Source organism: Molothrus ater, chromosome 2 (genome assembly GCF_012460135.2).
Source record: "Molothrus ater isolate BHLD 08-10-18 breed brown headed cowbird chromosome 2, BPBGC_Mater_1.1, whole genome shotgun sequence".
Taxonomy (NCBI): Eukaryota; Metazoa; Chordata; class Aves; order Passeriformes; family Icteridae; genus Molothrus; species Molothrus ater.
In genome coordinates this window covers 73976818-74001230 of record NC_050479.2, presented here as the reverse complement: position 1 = coordinate 74001230, position 24413 = coordinate 73976818, and the positions used below count along the sequence as shown (strand labels likewise).

At 39.8% G+C, this 24413-nt stretch overlaps 1 protein-coding gene across 2 annotated transcripts; it reads right to left on the bottom strand.

Annotated features, from left to right (window-relative positions):
• Window positions 1-49: 49 nt before the first annotated feature.
• Window positions 50-23422, bottom strand: LOC118688067 (protein NPAT). Of its 2 annotated transcripts, XM_036385394.1 has the most exons (18): window positions 23307-23422; window positions 20120-20238; window positions 18454-18514; window positions 16925-16997; window positions 16394-16437; window positions 15424-15657; window positions 14830-14914; window positions 13676-13808; window positions 13091-13182; window positions 12920-13007; window positions 11102-11198; window positions 10535-10666; window positions 8053-9747; window positions 6715-6830; window positions 6513-6621; window positions 5402-5459; window positions 2202-3363; window positions 50-1347 (listed from the first exon to the last, which is right to left on the bottom strand). In XM_036385394.1, the coding sequence occupies exons 1-18, from the start codon at window positions 23341-23343 to the stop codon at window positions 1270-1272; spliced, it is 4413 nt and encodes a 1470-aa protein (XP_036241287.1). In that variant the 5' UTR covers window positions 23344-23422; the 3' UTR covers window positions 50-1269. The 2 variants fall into 2 exon arrangements, with proteins under 2 accessions (XP_036241287.1, XP_036241296.1); XM_036385403.2 differs by lacking the exons at window positions 13676-13808; window positions 14830-14914; window positions 15424-15657; ... (3 more) ...; window positions 20120-20238; window positions 23307-23422 and adding an exon at window positions 13318-13666.
• Between the last annotated feature and the right edge of the window lie 991 nt (window positions 23423-24413).

Below are 24413 nucleotides of genomic sequence, written 5' to 3'. Positions count from 1 at the left end.
TCTGCAAAGCTGCTTAGTGGACTGAAAAACATTAAGCAAGACACACAACTTTTTATTAAAACAAAAATATTTATTCAAGCTGTAAATGCTATGCAGTATTTAGTTACTGGATGGGTTTAATATAAACATCTACTGCATAATCTTGGTTCCTTAGGAATCCTTGTATTGTATCTGAAACATTGCCCTGTTGCTGTACAGATCTCTGACAAGAAAACGTGCAAATTTTTTTTTTTTTAAGATGTCAACAATTTGAGAACAAGAAGAAATACCAGTAAAGAAAATTCTGTAGTTTTGGAGCAAGGTGTGCTCATTCAGCAAAATGTAGGCTGAGCTCCTCCTGCACCCCTTTTGGAGAGTTTGTGTAATAGCTATGACAACCTCTATGTTAAACAGAGAAATCAGATGCAAATCCTTCCATGCCTGGCTAAAAATTTAAGAGTTAGATAATATAATTTCTCAGCAGTACAAATGAAAGGTGAGGGAATTGACTTTTGCATTAGAACACACTGTAATTCTTGTTTAGCTGTAGCTTCAGTTGAAGTATTCATACTGAGGCATGACCCCACACAAAAAATATGTTGCTTAAAAACAGCTTTTGCATTTGAATGACATTCAGCAGCAAATACTGTAAACAGAGAAGGCCTGTCCAAATTAAAGTTCTTTTCTGAATGACGGCTGGGAAAAGCTCCACCAGATGAGAAATGCATTTTGAGGTTTTACTGGCCTTATGTTTAGCTATTGTTATTTTGTTCAAAGCCTTACAACATGGGCTTGACAGTGATGAAACGACAGAGTGTGAGCACAAGCCAGTTGGAGCTGAATATTTAAGTCCCTTTCAGAATCAATAAAACAATGAGAAGTGGCCAAGGTAGCTGCCCCATCTTAGAGCAGTGAGAGACAAACACCACCTTTTCACAGACTGGCTGAGTGCTTCAGAGGGGTAAGTAGAGAAAGCAGCAGAACACAGACAACGTGGTCTAACAGGAAATGTACAATCTTTCTTACATTTCATTTACACAAATTTACAGTTTTGCAAGTTAAATGGCTCTATAATTATGCAAGTGCTTTTTCAAAAATAAACATATACCAACTCAATGATATTTACACTTTGCAACCTGCTTCAGAATCAGCACGACTTTGCTATAAAGTGAAACTTCAGTGCACTGAAAGTGCAACTTGCTCTTTAGAGTTAGTTAACTTCTCTTCCCATGCAAAACCTCAGCACTGCTCCACTGAGCTTCAGATGGCCTCACTTCAACTTCTTTTTATTCATTCATCGTAATGCAAAGACAACAAGAACTTGTCCACATCCATTCCTGCTGGAAAAGAATTTGGGAGCTTCTTTTTCTGTAGGAGAGGAAAGTAACAACTGTGTTAAATACAACGAATCTAGGGAAACTGAAGAGTCCGCAAGCATTCTTATCCATCATCCATCCATCCATCAATCCATCCATCCATCCATCCATCCATCCATCCATCCATCCATCCATCCATCCATCCATCCATCCATCCATCCATCCATCCATCCATCCATCCATCCATCCATCCATCCATCCATCCTTTATCTGTTCCTGCACAAATGTGCCCCAGAACTCAGACACTGCCATGTGCCATTCACATGTGCCCCCCTCTGTGGAATGGAGCATTTTCCAGGCTCAGTGTTTCAGTAACATGCTAAAGCTAAGTATAGGAATTACAAAGTTATACTCCTTTTTGTTATTTACATGCAAAGACACCTTTTTGTGTCTCACACCTTGGCTATTTGCCTTTAAATCCTCAAGTCAAAGGCACAGTGCTGCACATGAGAGAGACTAGGAGTATCACTAATGGTACTAAACAAGGATGCAAGAGCAGCCTGAATTCTAATAAGGCCTACTTTGACTTTGGCTTAATTCCTACATTCCACCTAAAAACTTGGAATTTAGAAACTCGTTCATGTTTTAGGAGAAATAATGTAATTGTCATTGGTGCCTATTTAGAGAGTTAGTAGGAGTTACTTGTATGTATCTGAAAACTACACCAATCTTAAAGCTTAGTTCAGAGTATGCTCAAGAGGCAAAGTTGGAAAAACTGAAGAAATCTAAATAGGATGCCAGGGATTTGCACTAGCATCGCTGAACCCTTCCATTACAAACAGTACACATGAAGATACCTTATACATATTTAGAATTTAATTAGAAGAAGTAGATGTTTGTACTTGCCTTGATTTTCTTCTTTTTGCATGGCGTTGGAGAGCTCTGAAGCTCTTTCCTATTTGCAGAACGGGAATTTCTCTCCCCCTCATTTAAGTCCTCGGGTTTCCTTTTCTTGACGGTGCTCCTGAGAGCCCTGAACTGCTGGGTGTTGTCCTTGAGGGGGGTGGCAGTGCTCGTCCTGGCGATGGCGGCGCGCGACAGGATCATGAGGGTGTGCGCGGCCATGCTGACGCTGTTCTCGCTGCCCGTCTCGCTGGCGGGGCTGCAGGCGGGCAGGTCGGGCGTGGCGGGGGGCACCATGATGCGCGGCGTGCCGCTCTCCTCCGGGAAGCGCCTGCAGGTGGGCGTGCGGACGCTGTCCGTGGTGTCCTCCGTGTGCCTGTCCCCCACTCCGGACGGCGTGCGGGGCACCGGCAGCTCTCCGTTCTCAGCGGTCTTTGCAGCGGGGCTCTGCCACTGGATGTCCTGCAGCATCTCCACACACTGCTTGCCGAAGGGGCTGGACAGGCCCAGGCCTTGGCCGGAAGCTTTCGCAGCTTCTCGCTTGGGCTCCTTCGAGGACAAAGAAACAGACACGGATGACTTGCAGCTGCCAGCCCCAGCTGCCAGCGACCCCTGCTTTTTGTTCAGCTCTTGGACTGAAGCAACTGTCTTCTCATTCCATAAGGCAACGCTCTGTTGGCCATTTGAGAGTTTGGCAGTGTCCTGGTTCTTCTGCTTTTCATCAGTGTCCCTTCGTAGCTCATTTTCTTTGTTTGCTGTCGTCTTGTGGAAGGGATCTAATGAAAGCCCTGCAGCTGCCACCTTCCGCTCGGGCTGTGCCTCCTTTGCAGATGCGCCTCTGTTGCTACCAACTTCTGGCCTACACAGAATTCTGGGCAATGTTTTGTCTTTGTCTCTCTTTGGTACCTGTGCCTTAGCAGAGGAGCATGCAGAGTCAACAGCAAATAAAGGGCTTTCGTTTCTTTCTTTCTGGGATGAACTCTTAGGAGGCTGAATTTGGGTGCTTCCTCCTGGAGTGGGTAGGACGTTATCAAAGCAAAGCACTCTCCTGTGACTCTCACTCTGTCTTGAATTTGAGCTTGTGCTCTCTGCTGGTGCAACAGGTAAGTTCTCTTCCACTTTCCTTCCTGCCTCTGCACTGGTAAGCTTGTCGTAATTTCCAGCCCTGAAAACGAGATGAAAACATTTCACTGATGTGTTTATTCTTACTAGGCAAGTTAATTTCAGCTAGCTGGAAGTCCCCACCCATCCCTCTAAAAAGCTCTCTCCAGCCTGAATACAAGTATTTTATCAACACATAAAGACCACGACTAAGGAATGACAACAGCAGAAAGCTCAGAGAAGGCTTTCTTGGCAAAAAGGTATCAGAGTATGCACACTGAACAATTAGGTAGGCTGGGGCTTTTCAGCCTGGGAAGAGAGATCACTGAGGGGAAATGAAACAGAGCTCTGAAGAAAGCTCACAAAAATGACACTATCTGCTGCTTTTCTTCCAGTAGAAAAACTAAGGGCATGAAATAACACTGGTATTAGGTTCAAAATACAACAAGGAGGTCTGAACACTGCATGTAACTAAACCTGGGAACTTTTTTACCTTGGGATATTGGTAGTTTACTTGACTTCAAAAAGAAACTGAGTGCATTCATGACAGGACAGTCCCTCCCAGAATACTACTTATGGCTCTGGGATCCTTGGAGCTGAAATTCCTAAGAGGCTGTCAGAATATATTGGACAATGTAATCACAATGTGTGCCTTGTACTCTTCCCTATGCACTTGCTGTGCATGGTGGGACACTGAGCAGGACAAAAAGCTTCTGGTGGGCATCTGGACAAAAACATCCAAACCGCCTGGGGTGTGGTCTCCACCTGACAATCAGCCCCATCATGTGAAGAAGCCACCACTGCACTGTGGAAAGAGAAATGCTTCTGCTCTGTCAGCTCATGCCACTGTTCTGTCTGTGCCCTCTGCCTGGCTTATGCTGCATTTCTAAGAGAAGCTCTGGCATCACTCATCTATGCCTGTAAGGCTCTCTCCCTGCACATAAATCTCTATGATTTCTAAGAGGAAAAGTCAAATTTTTGGGATGCTAACTTGGTACCTTTGAAATGGCAGAAAAGGTCTGAGTAGTAGCAGCTTGTTTTATTTCCATGAAATTTGAGATGAGACAGAGGACAGAAAGTGGAAATAAGAAATTACACCTCTTTGCAGGGAAGATTTTGCTCTCTTTGCTATGCAAAACATACACCTAAAGATCAATTAAAGATAACAGAAAGCTGAATTATTGAAGTAGTATTATCCAAGATCTTGCTTCTGTGTTTTTTTAAAAAATCAGTACTCTTTGCATGCATGTATATGGTATAACTTGATGTATGGTTGGAATTTTTTAATAAGTTGACTTTAATGGTCCTGTTTTATCTCCACTTTTCCACCATTTTAAGTGAGCTCTAAATAGGTAGTTTTTTTAAAGTATGAGCTAGTTTTCCAATAGAAGATCATTTCACCTCTTATATTTAAACTGAACTTCTGAGCTGCTCCTACACTCTTTTGCTCATTCCAACATCCTTTTCTTTCAAGTCCATTAATGGTGAGGAGAGTTACTACTGCAGCCTTGCTTCCTTCTCTCATTTGCCCAACAGAAAACTAGTGCCTACTCCAAGGAATTAAGTTATGCTCATCAACATAAAGTTAGCCTGCTGTTGTCCTCACCTTGCATTCAGTTCTGATTTTTAAATGAGCAAGCAGAGTTCTAATCTACACAGCTGAAATACAGATGCAGAACCCAATCTTATACACTCTACTGGATCTCTACTGGAAGTCAAACAGAATGAGACTACACTACAAAACCATGAGTACCACTTGTGAAAAGAAAAAAACAAAGGTTTTAGTCATTTAAATCTCCCAGTAAATGTTAACAGACAATTCTCCTAGCTTAGACTCTGCTCAAACAATTTTTATTTGACATTTGAGACAGGAGACAATGAAGACAAAGCTGTTCAAAGCACAGGAACAGTGACAAGACAATTCCAGCACAGGCTGCACCAGTCCCAGCACACATCTGTATCAATACTCCTAGCATACAGGCAGGAGGAAAGGGGGTACTGCTTATGCCACTACTAAAAAAAGCTCCTCTCTTCACCAATACTGGATGAAGAAATTCACAACAGGAAAAAGAAAGCAAGTTTCAATACTTAGCACTACTGACCTCTGTGTTCGAGGATTTGCATGGTTCAAAGGCTCAGCTACATTTGGTACCAGTTTCCCTGGAACAAGAGATGAAGTATTAATGAATGATAGGTAAATAATTTCACAGTTTTAGTACCATGACATTTCACCTGACAGAGAACTAACAAAGAAAAACCCAACAACAAACTCCGCAGTATTTTGTAACTTTAAACTTTAATGATTAGTAGACTAGCAAAGGTCCCCAACTAAGAACAAAGAAGAAGCTTGCTGCCTACACTTAGATAATGCACAGCCCTGGCAAGACAAAACAAACTATCCTGAACTTTAAATGCACAGTGGGGATTTCTAGATAGCAGGAAATTAACTCAGGGAACTCTCAGCTATCCATCAGCAAACCAGAATGCAAGCAACTATACAATCCTAGATTTTATCTTAATTTGAAATTTCATTCTATTTTCATTTGTATGTGCAAGCCAACTATTTTTTTAAAAAGGCAGATAGGCTAAAGCACAAGTTGTCCTTATAACTCAATGTTTCTATTTTCAATTATTTTTCTTTACCCCTTTCCAACACTGAGATAGGAACATTACTCCAGTCTTGTTACAATTAACCATTTAAAGAAGCAAGGTCTCAATGAAAAGAATATACAGAAGCATATGCCTGAAAGGGCAAAAGGAAAACAGATAGTAGAGTGCATTTTTTATAGAAACATCCAACACTTCTAATAAATATTTTTCCTTAATACATTTTTAGAACTGCTGACTCTTCTAATATCTTCATTACTATGTGGCTTGGTTCCAATGGCAGCAGTAAACTACTTAAAACCAACAAGATGAAAAATAACCAGAAACATAAAGAAAAGTAAACTTTTAAAACTGCCTGAGAGCCTTAAAACATTATATTTTGGAAATAAGCTTGATGCAAAAACTGGAATTATGTCATATGCTGAAGTTCTCTGCAAACTGACCAAACAAAAGTCACTAACTGCAGGTACAGACCTCTCTCAGGACAGCCCAGCAGCTGCCAGGAATAGCAGAGATATTTATAAATAACTTTTTTTACTTATAACTGACTTGTCCTTAGAACACTCTGCTTTTCTTCTGCCCGTCTCAAGAACGCAAGGCAGGCACCTGTAGTATTCCTGTTTCTTGCTCCAGGAATCTTCTGTGATTTGGGAGGGATGGGAAGCTTTGGGACACTTCCATTGCACACTGGATTAGCCACAGGCATGTGAAGAACCTTGAAAGAATCAAAATATTCTATTACAATTTACCAAAGCACTTCTTATCACTGCAGCTTTAATCTTGAAAATCTTTATTTGTGATGTGCTACCTGGCAGGCAGGTGCTGAGAACGTATTTCCATTCTGTCCTACTACAGAGAGAGGTATCATTCCCACCATTCCTTGCAAAACTGGCTGCACTGGAGATGCAATTATAATGGCAGAACCTAAAAAATACCAAAGTGTTAAGGTTGTACAGAAACTAAAAATACTTCAGTGAAAAGAAAAGCTTCTTAAAATTATATGTGGTCAAAACCTGTAGCAAGAAAAGCTCTGGATTTTCAGAAAAACGTCACTGTCCTTTGCTATAGTTCAGTACTAGAAAACAGGGTAAGCACCAGTTTTAGTTTTAGTTTACAAGGAATTCTTTAGTTAAAGTCTGTTTTCCTTTGTAAGAGGTAGCTCAAAATATAGTATGATAAACCTATCTTAACATTTAAACTTTAAATTAAAGTGATTTATAAAAATCAGCAAAAGTAACATTAAATATCGTATTTAGCTGCCAGCTATATGGGAATTATAAAATACGGAAACTATCCTGGCACATTAACTGAAAAGTGGAAGAATATTTTCAAAAGTGAAAGGAAACTGCTCCTCTCTCTATGACAAAAGCATTGAAGCTAAGAGTTGCATAAAGAAATCAAATGGCAGAAAAGGCTGTCACCCTAAGACCTTGCATGTACTGGTCTCTGTCCTCAATTAAATGACTACACACAGAAATTCAAAGGTAACTGCAAAAAAGTTCATAGTTTTTGAAAGAAATCTAAATGTGATTACAGCTGGTTTATAGCTGTTTTTTTTAATTTCAAAAAGCACTCAAGATTTTTATTGCTGTAGTAATAAAAATGCTTGTATAGACTTTAAATCATGGAAAGAAATAATCTTACACTTTCATATTTACTTAAATATACTTCTAATGCAGACTAGGTTTTGAAATATGAAACAAAACCAAGAAAGTGACTTGAGAAGGACTAGATACATCTACCCAGTTATCTACACAAAATATGGATACCTATAACATAGAGCATTGCACTTATAACATTAATCTTATTAAAATAAAAACCTGTTTTATTTAGCCAAAGTAATGGAATCCTTTCCAATGTAAACCAAAATATGTTTACTACCTCTAATGCTGCTAAAATTATATCAGTTCAGCTTCTGAAATATGAGGCTTTTTTTTTTATTCAAAGCAGCCTGATCAATGACTTCTCATAGTTTTATTTCATTTCTACTAGCAACTAATATACTAAAAAAAAAAAAGTAACTCCTGGATAGTTGCAAGTGGCAAACAGAGCAATTTAAAAATTGTTTTACTTTTAATGTTTACTTAGTGGAAAAACAAAAATAACAAACACCACATTTTCAGTACTTTTCTACTAATGAGATTACCCTGTGGGAAGTTTGGGGAGACAGTCTGGTTTGCTGGAAATGTATTGCTGGATCGGGGAGGAGTCCGCAACTGCTGTACAGCTGGAGCTTGGGAGGCCAGTGGCATAGAACTGCCAGGCAATACAACTACATTTGATGGTGTTACAGCTGCTCCCAAGGCTGCTGGATCAGTCATACACGTGGCTATGTAAAGGTTGCTTGAATTCCCAAAACCTGTGCTCGTGGCTGGCATCAACTGTATAAATCCCCCTTCGTTGGAAAGATGAGTTGAACTTGCAACTGAAAAACCAGCACAGTCTTCATTCTGAGTGTTAACCGAGGTGACCACAGGATCCTTGGGTCTAAGCACGAGAAGATTCTGCTCTGCCAGAGCTGAATCCACGTTTTTTTCTGTGTCTTCTGAAGTCAGACATTTGGGCAGGCCTGGGGTTTTGGCTGGGGATTTGGCTGGAGATGACAATATTATAGTAGGCAAATTTTCTCCTGTGATGCTGGAAACAGCATTGTTTAACTCCGTGTCTGATGCAATAAAGGGATCATCACTGATGATAATCTTGAGGGACATTATATTAGAAGGATCAACATCCATTGGTTGACTACTAGAAGATACATTGCTTACACTTTTGGCCTCAGTACCTGACTCCTCTGCTGAGGATGCAGTTTCAGGGAGAGGAGAGTGGCATATTTCAGAGGTAGTAAGATTGTTTTCAGTGGATACTACAGAAATGTCTGTACATGCATTATTACCAGATGAGAAATATAAATTATCAGCATCTACTTTTGTAGAAGATGAAGGTTCTTGCATCTCCCCTTGTGTTCCCTCTGTGTTTGGCAGTTCTGAAGGGAGGTTAAAATCTTTCTTACAAGGCTTATCAAGTGTATGCTGATCATTTGAGTAAGTTTTGTTAGATGTATCAACAACTTCAAGCTGCAACTCTGTTTTGTCAAGACCTGTGATGTCCACCACAGATCCCGCAGCACAGTCTGCCTGTGTGCTCTGGTCCTGATGGTTAGAGGGGTGGCTGGAGTTCTCCTCTGAAACACCAGGCAAGGCAGCTGGATCACTGGTTACAGTCTGTTCTTTTCCTACATCTGCCAGTGGGCTAGAAATGGAGGAGTTGTTTTTTCTCAGCAGTGCACTGTGGCCAGGGCCCCCATCAGAAGGGCTTCCAGGAAGTCTTTTTTCAGACAGTGATGTATCTGGTGATAATAGACATTTACTTCCTGAATCAGTTTTGTTTTCACCAGCTATAGTATCCTCTGCCACTGAAATCAAAGGAATCTGTGGAGTACCAGAATGAACATATTCTAAATTAGGACTACTTTGAGAACTATCACTTGGTGGGCTTTTTTCAATTTCCATAGCACTCTCATTTTCAGATACTAATGTAGATGGCTCTTTTGTAATGTAAGTGTCTGCACACTGTTCATCACATTTGCTGTCAGAACTTGATCTCTTGTTAGGTTCAGTCAAATCAGACACCGAGTCAAAAGCAATTTCATGCTCTCTAATATGTTCAGGGGTAATGGCTGGAAGTTCTTCAGTCTGCTTCCTTGGTCTACAGCTTCCATGCAGCTGTTCACTGGCTGGATTTTTCTTAGCCATATCATCATCATTAATGCTGGTCTTCAAGGCACAGGATGCTTCTCCTAACTGAAAGCCTTTACAGGATAGTGGTTCTCTAGAATTATCACCTGTAAAAGACAGAATAAAGCAGTTCCATAATTATTAGAGCAGATGATCCTTTTAGAGCATTTTAGAAATAACTATCAGTTCAATGGAAAACTATTTCCCATGAAACTAAGTGGGAATAACGTTACTCATCCTTACATTCAAGCTGAGTGGAATATATATAAAAAACATACATAAACTAGATAATCTGGAAAATCAGTTTGTACATTACACATTACATTATGTGTGTAAGTACACACATAACATGTAAATATCTCAGGTCACTACATCAGATTTCCAGAAGCACAAAAACCATCTCATGATAAAAACCTCTTGGCTCTATTGCTCATATACTTTCACTAAATACCTGCTACTCATGAACTAGTGTCAAGAATGGTGGAGACAAAGTAACATCCCCTTTGTCCAGAGTAAGACTCTTTTTGTGTATGAATTAGCAGATACATTACAGAATAGAGACAGAAGATTAATATGGTTAGATGTAAAATATTCTCTTCATGTGTTTCCCAATGGACACTGCAAAGTATCCATTTATTGACAGCCTGCTTGCACTAAGGAGCTTATCAAGTACAATTTTAAAGTACACTGATGGGATTACTGTTAAATTTAATAGATTGAAACTTTGTAACATGCCAGGCGTATCTGTATGTACACACAATGTAAAAGTCCACATGGATATTACCAGTGAAAAAATAAAATTCTGAAATGTACAAATTGCCTGAAAATATTTTCATAATGAAAAGTTAACAGAGAAATCTTAGAGGGAAAAAAAACCAAAAAACAAAACCATACATCTGTTAGTTTCTTCTGTTCCTAAAGAACTTCCAAATGTTTCCAGGCTATCCTCAGCCACCAGGATTTCATTCTCTACTCCATTCCGACCAGAAATACCACCAGGTAAGTTCTTGTTTACCTTGCTCTTTCCTATTTTCAAAATAAAGCATGAAAAATGGTTAAATATGTAATTTTCTACATGCATGTCATCACTACCTTTTAAATGAACCACAGTGTAAAGATCTCCTTATGATTCATGTGAGGATACCCCTGAAAATTTTACAACAGCAAACAAGTATAAACTATCATCCTTCAAAGCTAGAGTGTCTAAAAAAACAGCAATAAAATAATCACTGAGCCAGCACAAACCCAGAATATCAGCCACAGCAAAATGCTGTACTTACACACAACTTTATAGCTGTGTATAAACGTATCTAAGAATCTAATTCTGTATTAAGGCATACCAATGTCATTTCTCTTGCAAGAGGCCTGCTGAATTCCTTTGCTTTGTCAAGCAATGCTTGGGAAAGCTCATCATTCAGGATGCTTTACAGTAACAGTACAGGTGAGTACAATGTAGCCTACCATAATCAAAGCAGTCGAACAGAGCCTGGAAATCTGGATCTGATTCTGTCTGCTCCAGAATGTCCTGGATAGCCTCTTCTGACATATGAATTTCACCCTGAGAAAAGACACGAGATACTGAACTGTTAGTTACTTCCACAACTTAAAAATAGACAAGAAGTGTTTTCTTTTCAGGTTGTTTTTAGTTCTATTACTTCTGCTCAGCACAGAAACAAAAAGAATAATGCTGGGAACATTTCTGCCACAGATTTAAAAAATTTTAGTGATTGAAGAAATAAGGTTCTCCAAAACCCAAATGTGTCTGCCAGACATCACCCCCACCATGTGTGTACTGGAGTATTCTCCACATAATGGCCACCACTAACCAAAAAGAAGGACTAAATCTCAGGCTACACTGGAAGCTTATGCATGTGGTATGGATGCTGTGAGCCTCTACAAGCAAACCACTGGTTAAAAAAAATCCCCAAATTAATCCTAATTTCTTAGGTTTGAATATATTATATATCTGGAAGCCAACACTAAGTAAATGGAAGTTTTATTTCATATGCCAATTACACGTTCTATATTACAGCCTCCAACTACTTCTTTGTGGAAGGCATTTTGGAAAGCACAGCTACATGGGACAGTGCTCTAAGGTTCCTGATTCTTGTTCTGTGGCAGCCCAGGAATAAAATGAGTATCTGGTACATACTCAAACGATTAAATACAAAGTTCTCCTGCCTTTCTGGAGACCCTCTAAGCACTCTCCAACCTTTGATATATATCTCCACCTTTTTTGATATATATCTCCACCTTTAAGGGTGGGTATTCCACGTTATATCCTTGCTTTTGTCTCAGCAACTCCAACCAAACCAAGAAGCTGCTTTATTTCTGCTCAGAAGAGTGGAATACAGCTTTGTAGCTATGTATTTTGACAACTGACCTAAAATCACCAAGCAACAGAAGAATAGCATTTATAAACCAGACACCTCTACTTCATAAACAGGGAACTGCCTCTACTCTCCTGTCTTTCTCATGAAGGCTGTGAAATTTCCCTCATTAGAAGTCCTTTTTAATTCTCTGATTGCCAGCTTGAGACTTACAGAAAAATGAAGGGAGAACACTAGAATTATGTTTAGTTTGTAGAAGCAGAACACACATTTCCTCCAAAAGCAAGAAAATACAAAATTTGAAGAAAAAGTATCATTATTTAGGCTCAAAAAACAATTTCTCTTGCTATACTAAATGATCCATGCTTATCTTGGAGCAAATCACAAAATCAGATCAGATTAAATGTATTTGGAGACAGCAAGGGATTTATTTTAAATTCTTTTTCTTCTCTAAGGCTATTGATTAGATCCCCAGTCAGAAGCTGGTAGCCAATTACTGATATGAAAGATTGAGTGAGAGGCAGGCAGCTCTTAAATCCAGTCTGAGTGTAGGCTTACCAGCTAATTACTGACAGAATCAATCCCACTCTCTTGGCTTTGACCCTGCTGCATGCTTATGCTGCCTTTGACAGGCACTGGGAATGAATTCAGAATGCTAAACTGGCACAAAACAAGCTCCTGCAGAACACCAGGGTCCTGCCAGCTCAGCTCCCTGAACGTGCCCTGCACCACACAAGGTCAGAGTTCACACCTCTGCAAGGGCAGCTGCGGAGCTGCCCCTGCACAGAGCGGAGCATCAGGGAGGCTCAGCTGTGCTGGGAAACAGAAACAAGAAAAGAAAGGATAGGAAGAGGAGAGAATATCCTCAGATGTCAGAGGTTCACCATAGATCTATCATTCTTACATGCCTGGGCCTAAAAACAATGTGATCAGGGCAATCTACACCTACCTGAAGTCCAAGGATTTCATCAATTGAAGTCTCCTGTTCTGTGGGACCACTGTCTGTCTGTTTAGGAGCCTGAGCAACACTGCCATCACTGCAACACGTACATCATTAGTTCAAAAGTCAAAAATAATTTAAATAAGAATACATATTAAGTTTAGAGGTTCCTTTTATTACCTCCCCAGGATTTTGTTAATGTTTTCAGCGAGCTTCTCCTGAAGAGATTTGCTACTCAGGATCTTTTCTCTGGCATTTTCAATAACCAGTTGCTGGAAAAAAGTTTTGAAGTGGTCAGGTATTTATTTTTAACATCACAAGAAAAGGAGCATGAATTTCTGACTAACCAGTAAAAAATAATTTAAAAATCAATTCAAAGAGAGAAGACTTTTATAACAGAGAGTCACCTGTGACTGCATTCCATTGCTATGAAAATCAACCCCAAACATTCCTGTGCGTCTACTCTCCTGAAGGACAGCAAAGCTTAATGTGCCTTCTGGTTTCCATTCTCTGAAGAACTACTGTATTCTGACAGCCAACAGGTATCTTAGCAAAGCAAATAAACCAAGAAAAACAAAACTCTACATAGCCATGTCAACTTTAGGAATTTAGTACACATAAGAGCTAGTTCAAATACAAACCAATACATTTGTCTTTTAAAGGTAATTTCTGTAAAAAACAGGAAGAACAACATGTTAAAGATTAGTTCTCTTGAGTTTGACTTCGTTTCTTAAGTGTAAATACCTTCTGTAGGCATATACTCACTGGGAAGTTACCATCAATTAATTCTTCTAGGGGCTCACTTTCTTTTTCTACTACTGCTTCTTCAAAGTCTTGAGAACTTCTAGCTGCTGAAAGAGGTCCAGATGTTGCAATATTTTTCCTCTTCTGAGATTCACTGAAACATTCCAGGAAATTTATGACACAGTTTATGAGAAAATTGCAAACAGTAGACCTAATGGTGAGTAAATCAAGTGCTTCTCTTTCCTTTTAGCAAACAAAAGATCTTAATCACTAGAAAATTAAATACATATTGAAAATGCAGTAAAAGCTGGTACCTGTTTTACTATCTCTTATGCATCTATTGTGTCTGCCCTTACAGAAGTTATAAATTTAGAGATTGTAGGTAAACAGCTCAATGGCAAACTGAATTCCATGCCCACTATTCAGCATTTACTGCCCCTCCACTACATGTTACTCTAACTGGTGGTACCAGTTAATGGATCCTAATTAACTGCAACTCACAATCAGATTTGGGCATTACCATCGAAAACAAAGACTTCTCAAGGAGCACTTATTTTCAAAGAAGAAAACAAATCTTAAGTTCTGTAAGAATTTAGTTGATAAATAGGAAAAGTAATGTTTTTATAGGAGACAGTGTAGGCTTTTCTGAAAACATCTATTGGCAGGGGCACTAAAATTACATTTAAAACAATCAAGACAGATTAGGAAAGACTTGGGGGAAAATGAACATCTGAATCAGAGAATAAAAAACGTAAAACTAGTACAAAAGAAGTTTTTCACACAACTTCTAGTGCAAATATTAATATTTTTCTGATGAAATTTACTCAACTCAATAGTTTTATGAAGTTAAATGCACATTTTTATCAATATTAAGAATTTTCATAATTGAAAAGAACATTTTGGAAGAAACACCAAGTCTCAGCTCCAAGATTATTTGCCTAAGTCTAGTAGTGGAGTAAAGACAGAGTGTACACAAAGAAGCCTCCTATCAGCCTACTGTTAAACTCTTTCACTTCCCTTTCCTCTGTGAAACAACAAACACTGCCCCCCCCCTCAGCAGATCATACATTTGAAATACTGAAGAAAACTTACACTAAAGGTTAGAACACTGTCTAATTTCTAAACAATTAAACAAAAAAAAACCCACCCAAAACCAAACAGACACCCCTGTTTACCTTTTTCGTCTTCCTGGAGAAAGCAAGTTTGAATGAAGCTTTCGTTCTTGTGATGCTGGAACCTGAATGTGTATGAGACCTCCTGCTTTATAGAGGGAAAAAACAAACAAAAATAGAAGTCATGATGCCAACACCTTTTCCAGCGACACTGTTAAAGCACTACAAGATCTACATGTTGCTTACTATGTTCTAATCAATTCCTGGAAAGTCACACAAAAGAATTTGGTATTATCATGGAAACGAGGACCAGTCCTTTTAAACATATCCTGAAATAGACATCCACTTAATGTGGATCATCCCTATCTGATGAAACAAGTTATTTGGGTGAGGATGAGAGCACAGAACAGAATAACCACAAATTAATGCACTTCTGATTTCTGAACTCACATTGGCAAGCAAGTATGCAAGAGCCATCTCTCTTTTGGGCACTTACTTTCTTTTAATCACCTGAACCAGTCTGGAGAGCTGGGGAACAAAGCATGAATTTTCTAGAACTTGTTGGTGGAAGATGATTAGCCCTGATTTTAGAAAACTTCCATTGATAGCCACAGATTTTTCACAGGAAAATAAGGTTTAAAAATTTTTGCAACTTACTGTTGATCTTATTTTCTTGAGCTTGTGACTGGTTCACAAACAGTGTACTCAGTCTTGTCTGTGGCATGCTTTGATTTATTGCTGGCCTGTGAATTACTTGAGGAGGTACAACAGAAGAAGAGGAATTCTGCTGCCCTGACTGATGGGCTACTGACAACAGTCCTGAGTTTGCAGGAGCTGACTGCTGAAGCATTCTCTGTCTTTTCATTTCTACAATTCCACTTCTTGTACGTACTGGAAATAAAGACAAGATGAAAACATAAGATAAAGGAGTTTTTAAAAATTGCTGATATTCACACAAAATCTGTTTAAAAAAATTTAAACAATGGAACATCACCCAATCCAGTGAATCTCAAATCTGGGAACAATCACCATCTGTATCTCACACTCTTTTCTTATACAGTAAAAATACTACAGAGAAAAACTTACTTTAAAGTAAACCAATTTTTCTTTGTTGATAGCTCATTTTCAGGTTTTGTAATGAAAGAAACAACTTTAGATACAACAAGCTTGTTTTTGTATTTTGGTTGGATATACGTTTGTATATATAACAAATGCTACAAGGTTGCAATGTTTCTATGTTCCTCTTCTACAGAAATCCAACTGCATTATACTGAGACCAGCTACGTTTTTAGCTCATCTATGAACCACAAATTAAGTCAGCAGTGTCAGGAGTGAAACAGCAGTTTTTAAACCTTTTAATCATGTAAACTTCCAAAAAAGTTTTTTTTTCAGCAGAGAAAATGCTATAATAGAGAATTTATGCCCCTTGCAAAAAGCTCAGCTTTTCTTATTTTCCTTTCCTGATCATTACAGTATTTCACAGACCCCAATGAAGACAACAGACATGCATTACTGATAGCTGCAGGCCCCTATTTTTTTGCCAAAACAGGTAATTTTAACATAAAACCTACTGATCCCATTTTAACATAAAACCTACTGATCCCATGGAATTGACTCAGTTACTTACTCCTCTGGTTAGAAGAAAATCTGAAATCTGAATTCTGCATGCTCCTAAAAAATAAAGCAAGTGACAGAAATGAATGGAGCATAATGGAAGCACTCAGCTACATACACAGTGTGACACTACCTATCATGTGATTAATGTCACTCTGATCCTAACCACAAATTCCTTCAGAAAAATCCATTGATTGCTCTTTTTATTCTTTCCAACAATTGTCACAGATCCTTCAAGTGAAGCTTACTGTTTCATTTTTGACCAAGTAACCACGAAGATATCAGATTCTAAATGAGTCATAGTATATTGTTTTATTACAGGAAGATCATGATCTCACACTAATGCCCTCCTTATTTGCTAGCCCCTCCTTAAAATCTTGAAATGTCTGCTCAACTATCAACTCTAACATACTCATCTTTTTCACTGTCCCTCAAAGGAAACAGAGAGTTAAACCACTCTCATACAATGATAAGGGGAGTTGGTCAACACAGGGACTCACTCTTAGAGTGAAATATTACTTTCTTGATTTCAACACTACATTACCTGATCTGAGAAAGTGTATAGTCTAATTTTTTCCACAGAGATGACATCATTGCTGGAACTTCATTTGTTGTTTCTGAAATGAACCATAAAAACAAACTGATGCCCAAAACCAATATATGCTGAGAGAAAAGCAAAATCACAAACAAAATAATTATTATGGAGTGTTTCAGACATCATCTAACTTTAGATGCCTAGCTGCCTTTTTAATATTCTATTAGTTAGAGAGTCCTAACTCCTAATTTAAAGAATTCAGATTGATATGGATACAGTTCTGCTTTAGAAGCCTTGTTGAAACTGAATTAATGACTATAATTCTTGGTGGAATTTGCACATGGTGTTGACTCCTCAGCAAACACATGCTAACCTAACCCATGCTAACCCCCCCAACCCACTTCTGGAAATGGCATTCATATTCCCAAGTCACTTTTGTGCCTTTGAAAAATCATAACCTGACAGACAGGCCTTTAAAAGTAATAGTTTATTTTATGATATTACTCAAAACAGGTAAAAACATTTGGTCTTTCTGAAGCACAGAACATTAGAAGTGTGATGGAAAAGATAAGTAAACAGCTCAATTTACTAAGTTTTTCAAGATGCCAAGTACAAAGCATTTTGAAGGAAGTATGTCTGTGTTTTAGTTACCATTTCTGTCAAAGCTAGTGTGAAAGGAAAAAAATGTTCAGAAATGTTCCATGTATAATTTTTAATACCAAGCACCATTAAAATATGATAATATAACAGATATAAAAAAAACCCTGTAAGATTTGGAAACATTCAGAGGCTTGATAACTAATTTAAAAACCAGCAAATGCTTTAGCTCTGCCTACAGTATTCATACAAAATATTAAGTAGTTCTGAAACTATTTTAGTTAGTCCTAAAAACAAGATAAGAAATATTTCATACCATAGGACTCCTCCTGATTATTTCATGGAATCATAGAATACCTTAGCTTGCAAGGGATCCATAAGGATGACTGAGCCCAACTCCCTGCTCCTCACTACCTAACTCTAAACCATGTGACTAAAAGCATTGTCCAGATTCTCCTTGAACTCTGACAGGGCTCAGTGCCATGACCACTTCCCTGGGTAGCCTGTTCCAGTGACTGACCATCCTCTCAGTGAAGAACCCTTTCCTAAGATCCAATTTGAACTTCCCCTGACACAGCATTTCATTTTTCTCTCATTCTGTTGTTGGTCACAAGAGAGATAAGCACCTCCCCGTCCTATTGATAGTATAAACAATACGCAGTATAATTTCACAAGCATAAACCCATACATTTTTCACATTTTATTGTATCTCTATGCTTTTGAGATATAAAAATGCTCACAATTGAAGTGAAAATATATGCTGGCATATGCAAACTAACAGAAGCAATTACTTTTGCTCACTAGATGTCATGTCTGTTGGCCTGTGTGATTTGGTAACCTTCAAATTGTAGCCTAAATGGGGGATTACTCTAAGACCATACACCTCTTCCTCAAGGAGGTCACAGAGATAAATAAAACAACACCTCATTCTGAAGGCTTACCTTTTGTTTTCATGGCTACGTATTCATTAAGAATAGTTGTCAAGTTTTTTCCACACAGCGACTGAAAAAAAAAGCAACTGAGCTTAGAATTTTCACTAAAATCTTCTGCTTCATCTATTGTAGCATATCATACTTAACGAGTTCTTTAGCAGTCTACACCATGCTGACCCTCAGTACCAAGGACTGTACTTGGGAGAGAGCAATCAATGGATTAAAATCCTCTTATGTACCCAAAATGTGAAGTACTCTATCTCAAGGCATAACACTGGTAGTTAGAGCTGTCTGACCTCACTCACCTTTTTTCATTATGGAATAAACCCACGAAAAGTAGATGACAAACAGCATGATGCTCATTAGTCTGCTACTGATGAGCAGTAACAGACTAATGAGTACGTATCATGCTGGAAAACAACATGCACTAAGATGCAAACGTGAAGGAACCTCTGTCTGAAGCAAAATTTTTAACAGTCACACAGAACTAACCTTCTTATCATGTTTACTTGTCCTGTAATTTTAGGTTACACAAAGATAATTAAAATTTTAAAGTTACCACTATCATGTCTGTAACTTCTTCTCTTGTTTACTAGTGGGAACTCTACAAGACATGACAAATACAGCCCTTTATTGCAAGTATCTGAACTGCAGTAAGAATTCTGTCTTAGATCCTATGATATCACTTTTATGTGAATAATAACATTTCTACTGAGAAAAGGATGATTATAAAAACGCTTTATTAATCTGGATAACCTATCTACATTTATGTTTTCTAATTTTTGATGGCCACAGCTTGGTTCTCAACTCCCTAACACCAAAGTACAGATGACTGAACACTTGTAAATGAAATAAATTCAATAGTTTGTTTTGAAAAGGTGCATCAAGAAAGTGCACCTTGGATCTCAGAAAAAAAACTTCCACGAATTTTGAATACTGTGGACAAAGTCCCAGACCATGAAATTAACTAACATACTAGAAGAATGAAACAGAAAACATGAACAGGACACGCACATAAACACTAAAAGTTTGATACACAGCAATACCTAAACCCTGTAATTTGCACAGTATAGTAAAAATTCCATTTTGTATATTTGTTTAAAATGCAAACTATCTAATTATGCTCTAGCTCTACACACGTATCTACAGATGTGGCTGCACACTATTTATGCACACCCAAAATTCTGCCTTTCACTCAGAACAATGGATATGATACTGAACAGAGAGGAGGCCAGAACACAGTTTTTGTCAATAAAGTTTGGTAGACTCAGACAAATCTGAGGTGCCTTACCTAAATATTTACAATATACCTGAAATGGAACATTATTGGCTGCCATGTCTAGAATAGGAAGTGATCTTCAGTAAATTACAAAAGCAGCCCTAAAATCAGTAAAACCCTTGTAAGAACACCCTTCCATAAATCCACGTCAAAGTTGTAATGCAGACTAAGCATAATATGCTGAAACCAATTTGCAAATTCACACATGTTTCTTAGTAAGCTTAAATACTAGAAACCAAATAACTGCTAATATCATAGGATGAAAAACACTAAATAAATCAAATATCAAACAGTTTAAGCAACATTTGAGAATTAATTGTACACTGCAAAATCCCCAATATTGTTTTCCATGGATGCAAGACAATGTAACTTTCTGCTTTGCAAATACAAACTCACCAGCAAGCAGGCTGGAATAAAACCATCTTCTGTACAGTGCTCTGCATATTCTTTCAAATCTGAGCTTTCCAGAATAAATTGATGGCAGGTAGCTTGAAGATTTTCCTGCTGCAAATAGCCTGCAACAAATCAGATAGAAAAAGTTGCCATTTCATTCATTACTTCTGCTCAATAGGTATCAAAGCTGGATACGGTGTTGGAATAATCAGATAAAAATTTATATGTAAGAAAAGTAAAGTTATGTTATTTGAAAATACCTAAGTTCCTACCAGATATTTAACAGTTAAAACCCAGAAGAGCAAAAAATATAGATTGGAATTACACTGTATTTACAAAGTATTCAAGATTGAAAGTGAGGCAATATGAACAAATTTTGGTTTATCTTTAGTACACACAAGAAAATAAAAGTTCTTGGCTCAGAAGGCTGACAAACAAACCCTCATATGGGCTGAACCACCCTACTTGATACTCCACCAGAAATCTACAATATTTTGTTAATAAAATGCATTGCTATGTAAGAGTAATTCTCCATACATTGTACTGTTTGAAAATAGGTAAAACCTGTACAGCTGCTGCAACAATGGATAAGATTTATTAAAAATAAATTTTTGTACATTGTACAAAAATTAGTAAAGAAAAAGATTTTTCCCCTCCTCACTTACAGTAATTTTCATTTAGGATAGATGTACTAGATGCAAATTGTGCTCTCTACACCCTAAGACTCAGTAATTATCATCACAGAAGATGTACTGACAAAGTTTTCCAAAATTCCATTCCTCATCAAATATATTCTACTTTAATCAAACTTTTTACCCTGCTTTAATCTTCAAACACCTTAAACACTAAAAGATAGAAATGGACCAATCCTAATGAAGGATTTTAGAACAAAGAACCACAAAGAAAAGGTTTCTTCTTTCTTGCTCTTAGCAGAGCTTAGCATGGAAAACTTTAAGGGTAAGATAAAACATGTGCCTAGTTAAACAATGCAGGATATATACATTATCAATGGACACCCAAAATGGTCTACCTCAGTTCATGAAGAAAAATGCACCCTTTAAGTTTAAAAGAAAACAAATATCTTTCACCAGATCTGAATACAGCTGAAGAAAACAAATAGTGTTTCCAACATGCAAGCCTTGTTCAAGTCTTCAACAAGTAGGCAAACCTGAAAGTTAAACACAGCCTGGGAATAACCACTGTGAATTTAATCACAATGTATGAGCAGGCCTATCTGACAGAAAACATTAGTGGAATGGATAAGGAATATCTTACTTAATTTTTCAATTACATTTTTATAGAAAAATCTCGAGGCACAAGTGGCTGAATGTGTATTTCTCATAAACAAGATGATACCTCACTGTTGTCCAGGCTGGAAGATGGGGTATGAGGCTCAGTGGAGCTCTGATCTGTGCTGGTATGACTGCTCTTACAATCAAACTTACCTGAACACCAACACAAAAAGTTGCAATTTTTCTTACTTGAACCTGCTACTACAGTATCACAAGGGATGACTGAATGCTTGCGTACGGGCACGTTTTACACACACCAATTTCCTGGTGATAACGCATTCCAAAGGCTGAAAATGCCTGTGCAGCTGGCCCAAAGTGCTTGTGCACACACTGTATAATGACTTAAGAGTATGTGGTCCCAAAGGTTGCCAAAATTAAATTAAAGGCACAAAAGGGAATGTATGTTTTGAACATATGGAAATTATTCAATATTTTGTGCTACCTTAAGAAATGTCTGACCCATAGTACACGTTCACTCTATCAAATAGGAAAAGATAAATATTCCTATGCATTTTCCTGTTCGTGAGCTCAGCTTATCATTTCAGCTTTGTTTCTTTAACAAATATTCATCAACCTTCACAGCACCAGAAAGATTTTGCGGGGGAGCTTGGGGAGAAAGATGGAAGAGATGCACTGGGAAGTCTGTTTACCCACTGAAATTCAGAGACTCACAGAAGAGGAATCTCTATTAGAGAACAGAAATGGTTACAAGGAATATCCTGCTCTACAACCTTAGGTTGCTCAGAGGTTTCCCAGACATGATGCATGCTCCATGCCACAACAGACACAAGACAGGATAGATCATTCTCAGCACACAGAATGTTGCCAAGGTTGTGTACTACGTCTGCAAGTCTCAGTAAGCACATAAGAAAAGCATTCTACCTGGAAACTTGTAATTTCATCAATCTTGTTTGGAAGAGTGCAATGAGAGAGCTCACTTGTATGAATTCAAATCTTCTTTTACGGTCCATAGAACTTCTAAAAATCCTGTTACTTCACAGTAATAAATAACCTGCATCTCCTACTAGCCTTTTTACTCAAGACAGTAGGAAGCAACATTTCAGGTAGTATTTAAAAATAAATTGTGCTGGGAGAATACTGAAGAAGAGATTCAACTTTAATGGCTTTGAATTAAAAAAAAAACTGTGAACAACTAAAAACTGAAATCTCACAGGGCAAGCTGCCAGGAAATCTTGGCAACCTGGGCCAATAGGTACTTACTATGTGTGGGACTGAAATATGTGCTTTTTGCTTACCATCGATTTGCTCTCACCTTTGGCAGGATCTAAATAATCCAAAGCATTAAGTAATTTTAAAAAGTCACTGTCTGCTGCCAGTGTCCTGAGCACACTTATGCTGCGCTTTCCACAGACTCTGATCACGCCTGAACTTTTAGTGCACCCTCAAAGGTAAGCAAAACAGGGCCGGAAAGAAAAACCATCTGACCCTTAACGAAGCCTTCCCTGGGATTTTAGGTCACCCTCGGACTCCTCCTGTAACCAGGAACTGTTTAAGCCCTGCTCAGCAGTTCTCAGTCCGCCGGTGGGCACCGGAGACCACCACATTTCTTTGGAGCCGTGAAGAAGCCGAGCCCAAGGCACGGCCGGGGAGCGGCCTGGTCCCTCAGCACCCGAATCCCTCAGGAGCCAGCTGCGCTCGCTCCCCGGCAGAGGCCGGGCCGGAGAGCGGCGGGGCCAGCGCAAGGACCGCACGGTATGAACCCCGGCAGTGACAATCCCAGCCTCGGGTGACCAAGAGGCGCTGCCGAGGACCAAGGGCGAAGCCGGCTGCGTCCCGCCGCGCCTCGGGAGGCTGACAATGCCCGGCAGAGCCCTCCCGGCGCGGCCGGTGGTCCGCGCCTTACCCGTGCATCCCTCCGTCCCTCCCGGCTCACTCACCCAGCACCAGCCGGGCCACGTCGGACGGCAGCAGCATGGCCCGAGGCGGAGCGGGGCACGGGCGGGCGCAGCTCCCCGAGCGCAGCCGGCCGCCCCGCCACCCAGGCGAAGGCGCGGAAACTCCGCCAGCCAGCGCCGCGCCCGGCCCCTTCCGCCGGAACCCGCCGCGGCCGCTCATCCGCTTCCAGGTCCGCCCGCAGCCGCTGCTTCCACACGTGAGCCGCGCTCCGCTCCGCGCCGCGCCGCTGGGAGCGGGGCTGCGTGCGCCCCGGCCGAGGTGAGGGGCCGGGCCCGGGCGGGGCGGCCGCGGCCCCGGCTGCGGGTGCTGAGGGGCGGCTCGCGGGCCCGGCGCGGGGGGCGGCGGCCCGGGGTTGCCGGGGACCGGAGCTGCTGCTCGGCGCTGCGGGTCTGTCTGTGCCGGGGCACCTGGCAGCGCCTCAGCCAGCTCCTCTCTCCGCCTTTCACGGTATTCGGTGCGCCTGCCTCCCCTGAGTCAGCCATGTAGCGCCTGAAGGTGGCCGCCATGTGGTAGTTGGAAAACTGTAGCCAGGAAGAGAAGTAGTGGATTCAGTGGGAATTTTTCGCTGCTTTTGTTATGGCTGTTGAAATACCAATAGGTCGAGAGGGCTGCCTTCTTGAATGCCCAGGCCCTACTCCTGTTGCCACAGTTTTCGACCAAGCGCATCAGAAGCCACTGGTGTTCAAAAAGTTTCTTTCTGTTTCGTTTCCAGCAAAAGCATCAGCTCTGCTGGGTTGGGTTATTTTTTTGTTCCATTGCCCAACCAGCAGAGGGACAGAGAGTGGTTGAGCATTGGCGCAGGCTCCCAGGGAAGAGCTCACAGCGCCAACTTGCAAGAGCTGTTTGGAAACACTTTCAGGCATATGGTGTGATTCTCGTGTCCTGTACAGGGCCAGGAATTGGACTTTGGGGGTCCTTGTGTGTCCCTTCCAACTCAGGATATTCCATGGTTCTTGAAGTTAGTAAAGGAGCACTTAATTTAAATAAATGCAGTTGTACAGTACAGGCAGCCTTCACACTTAAAATGTGTTATTTTTCATACACATAGATCTATCAGTCACCAAATCTCTGATTGTACTTAGCCCCAG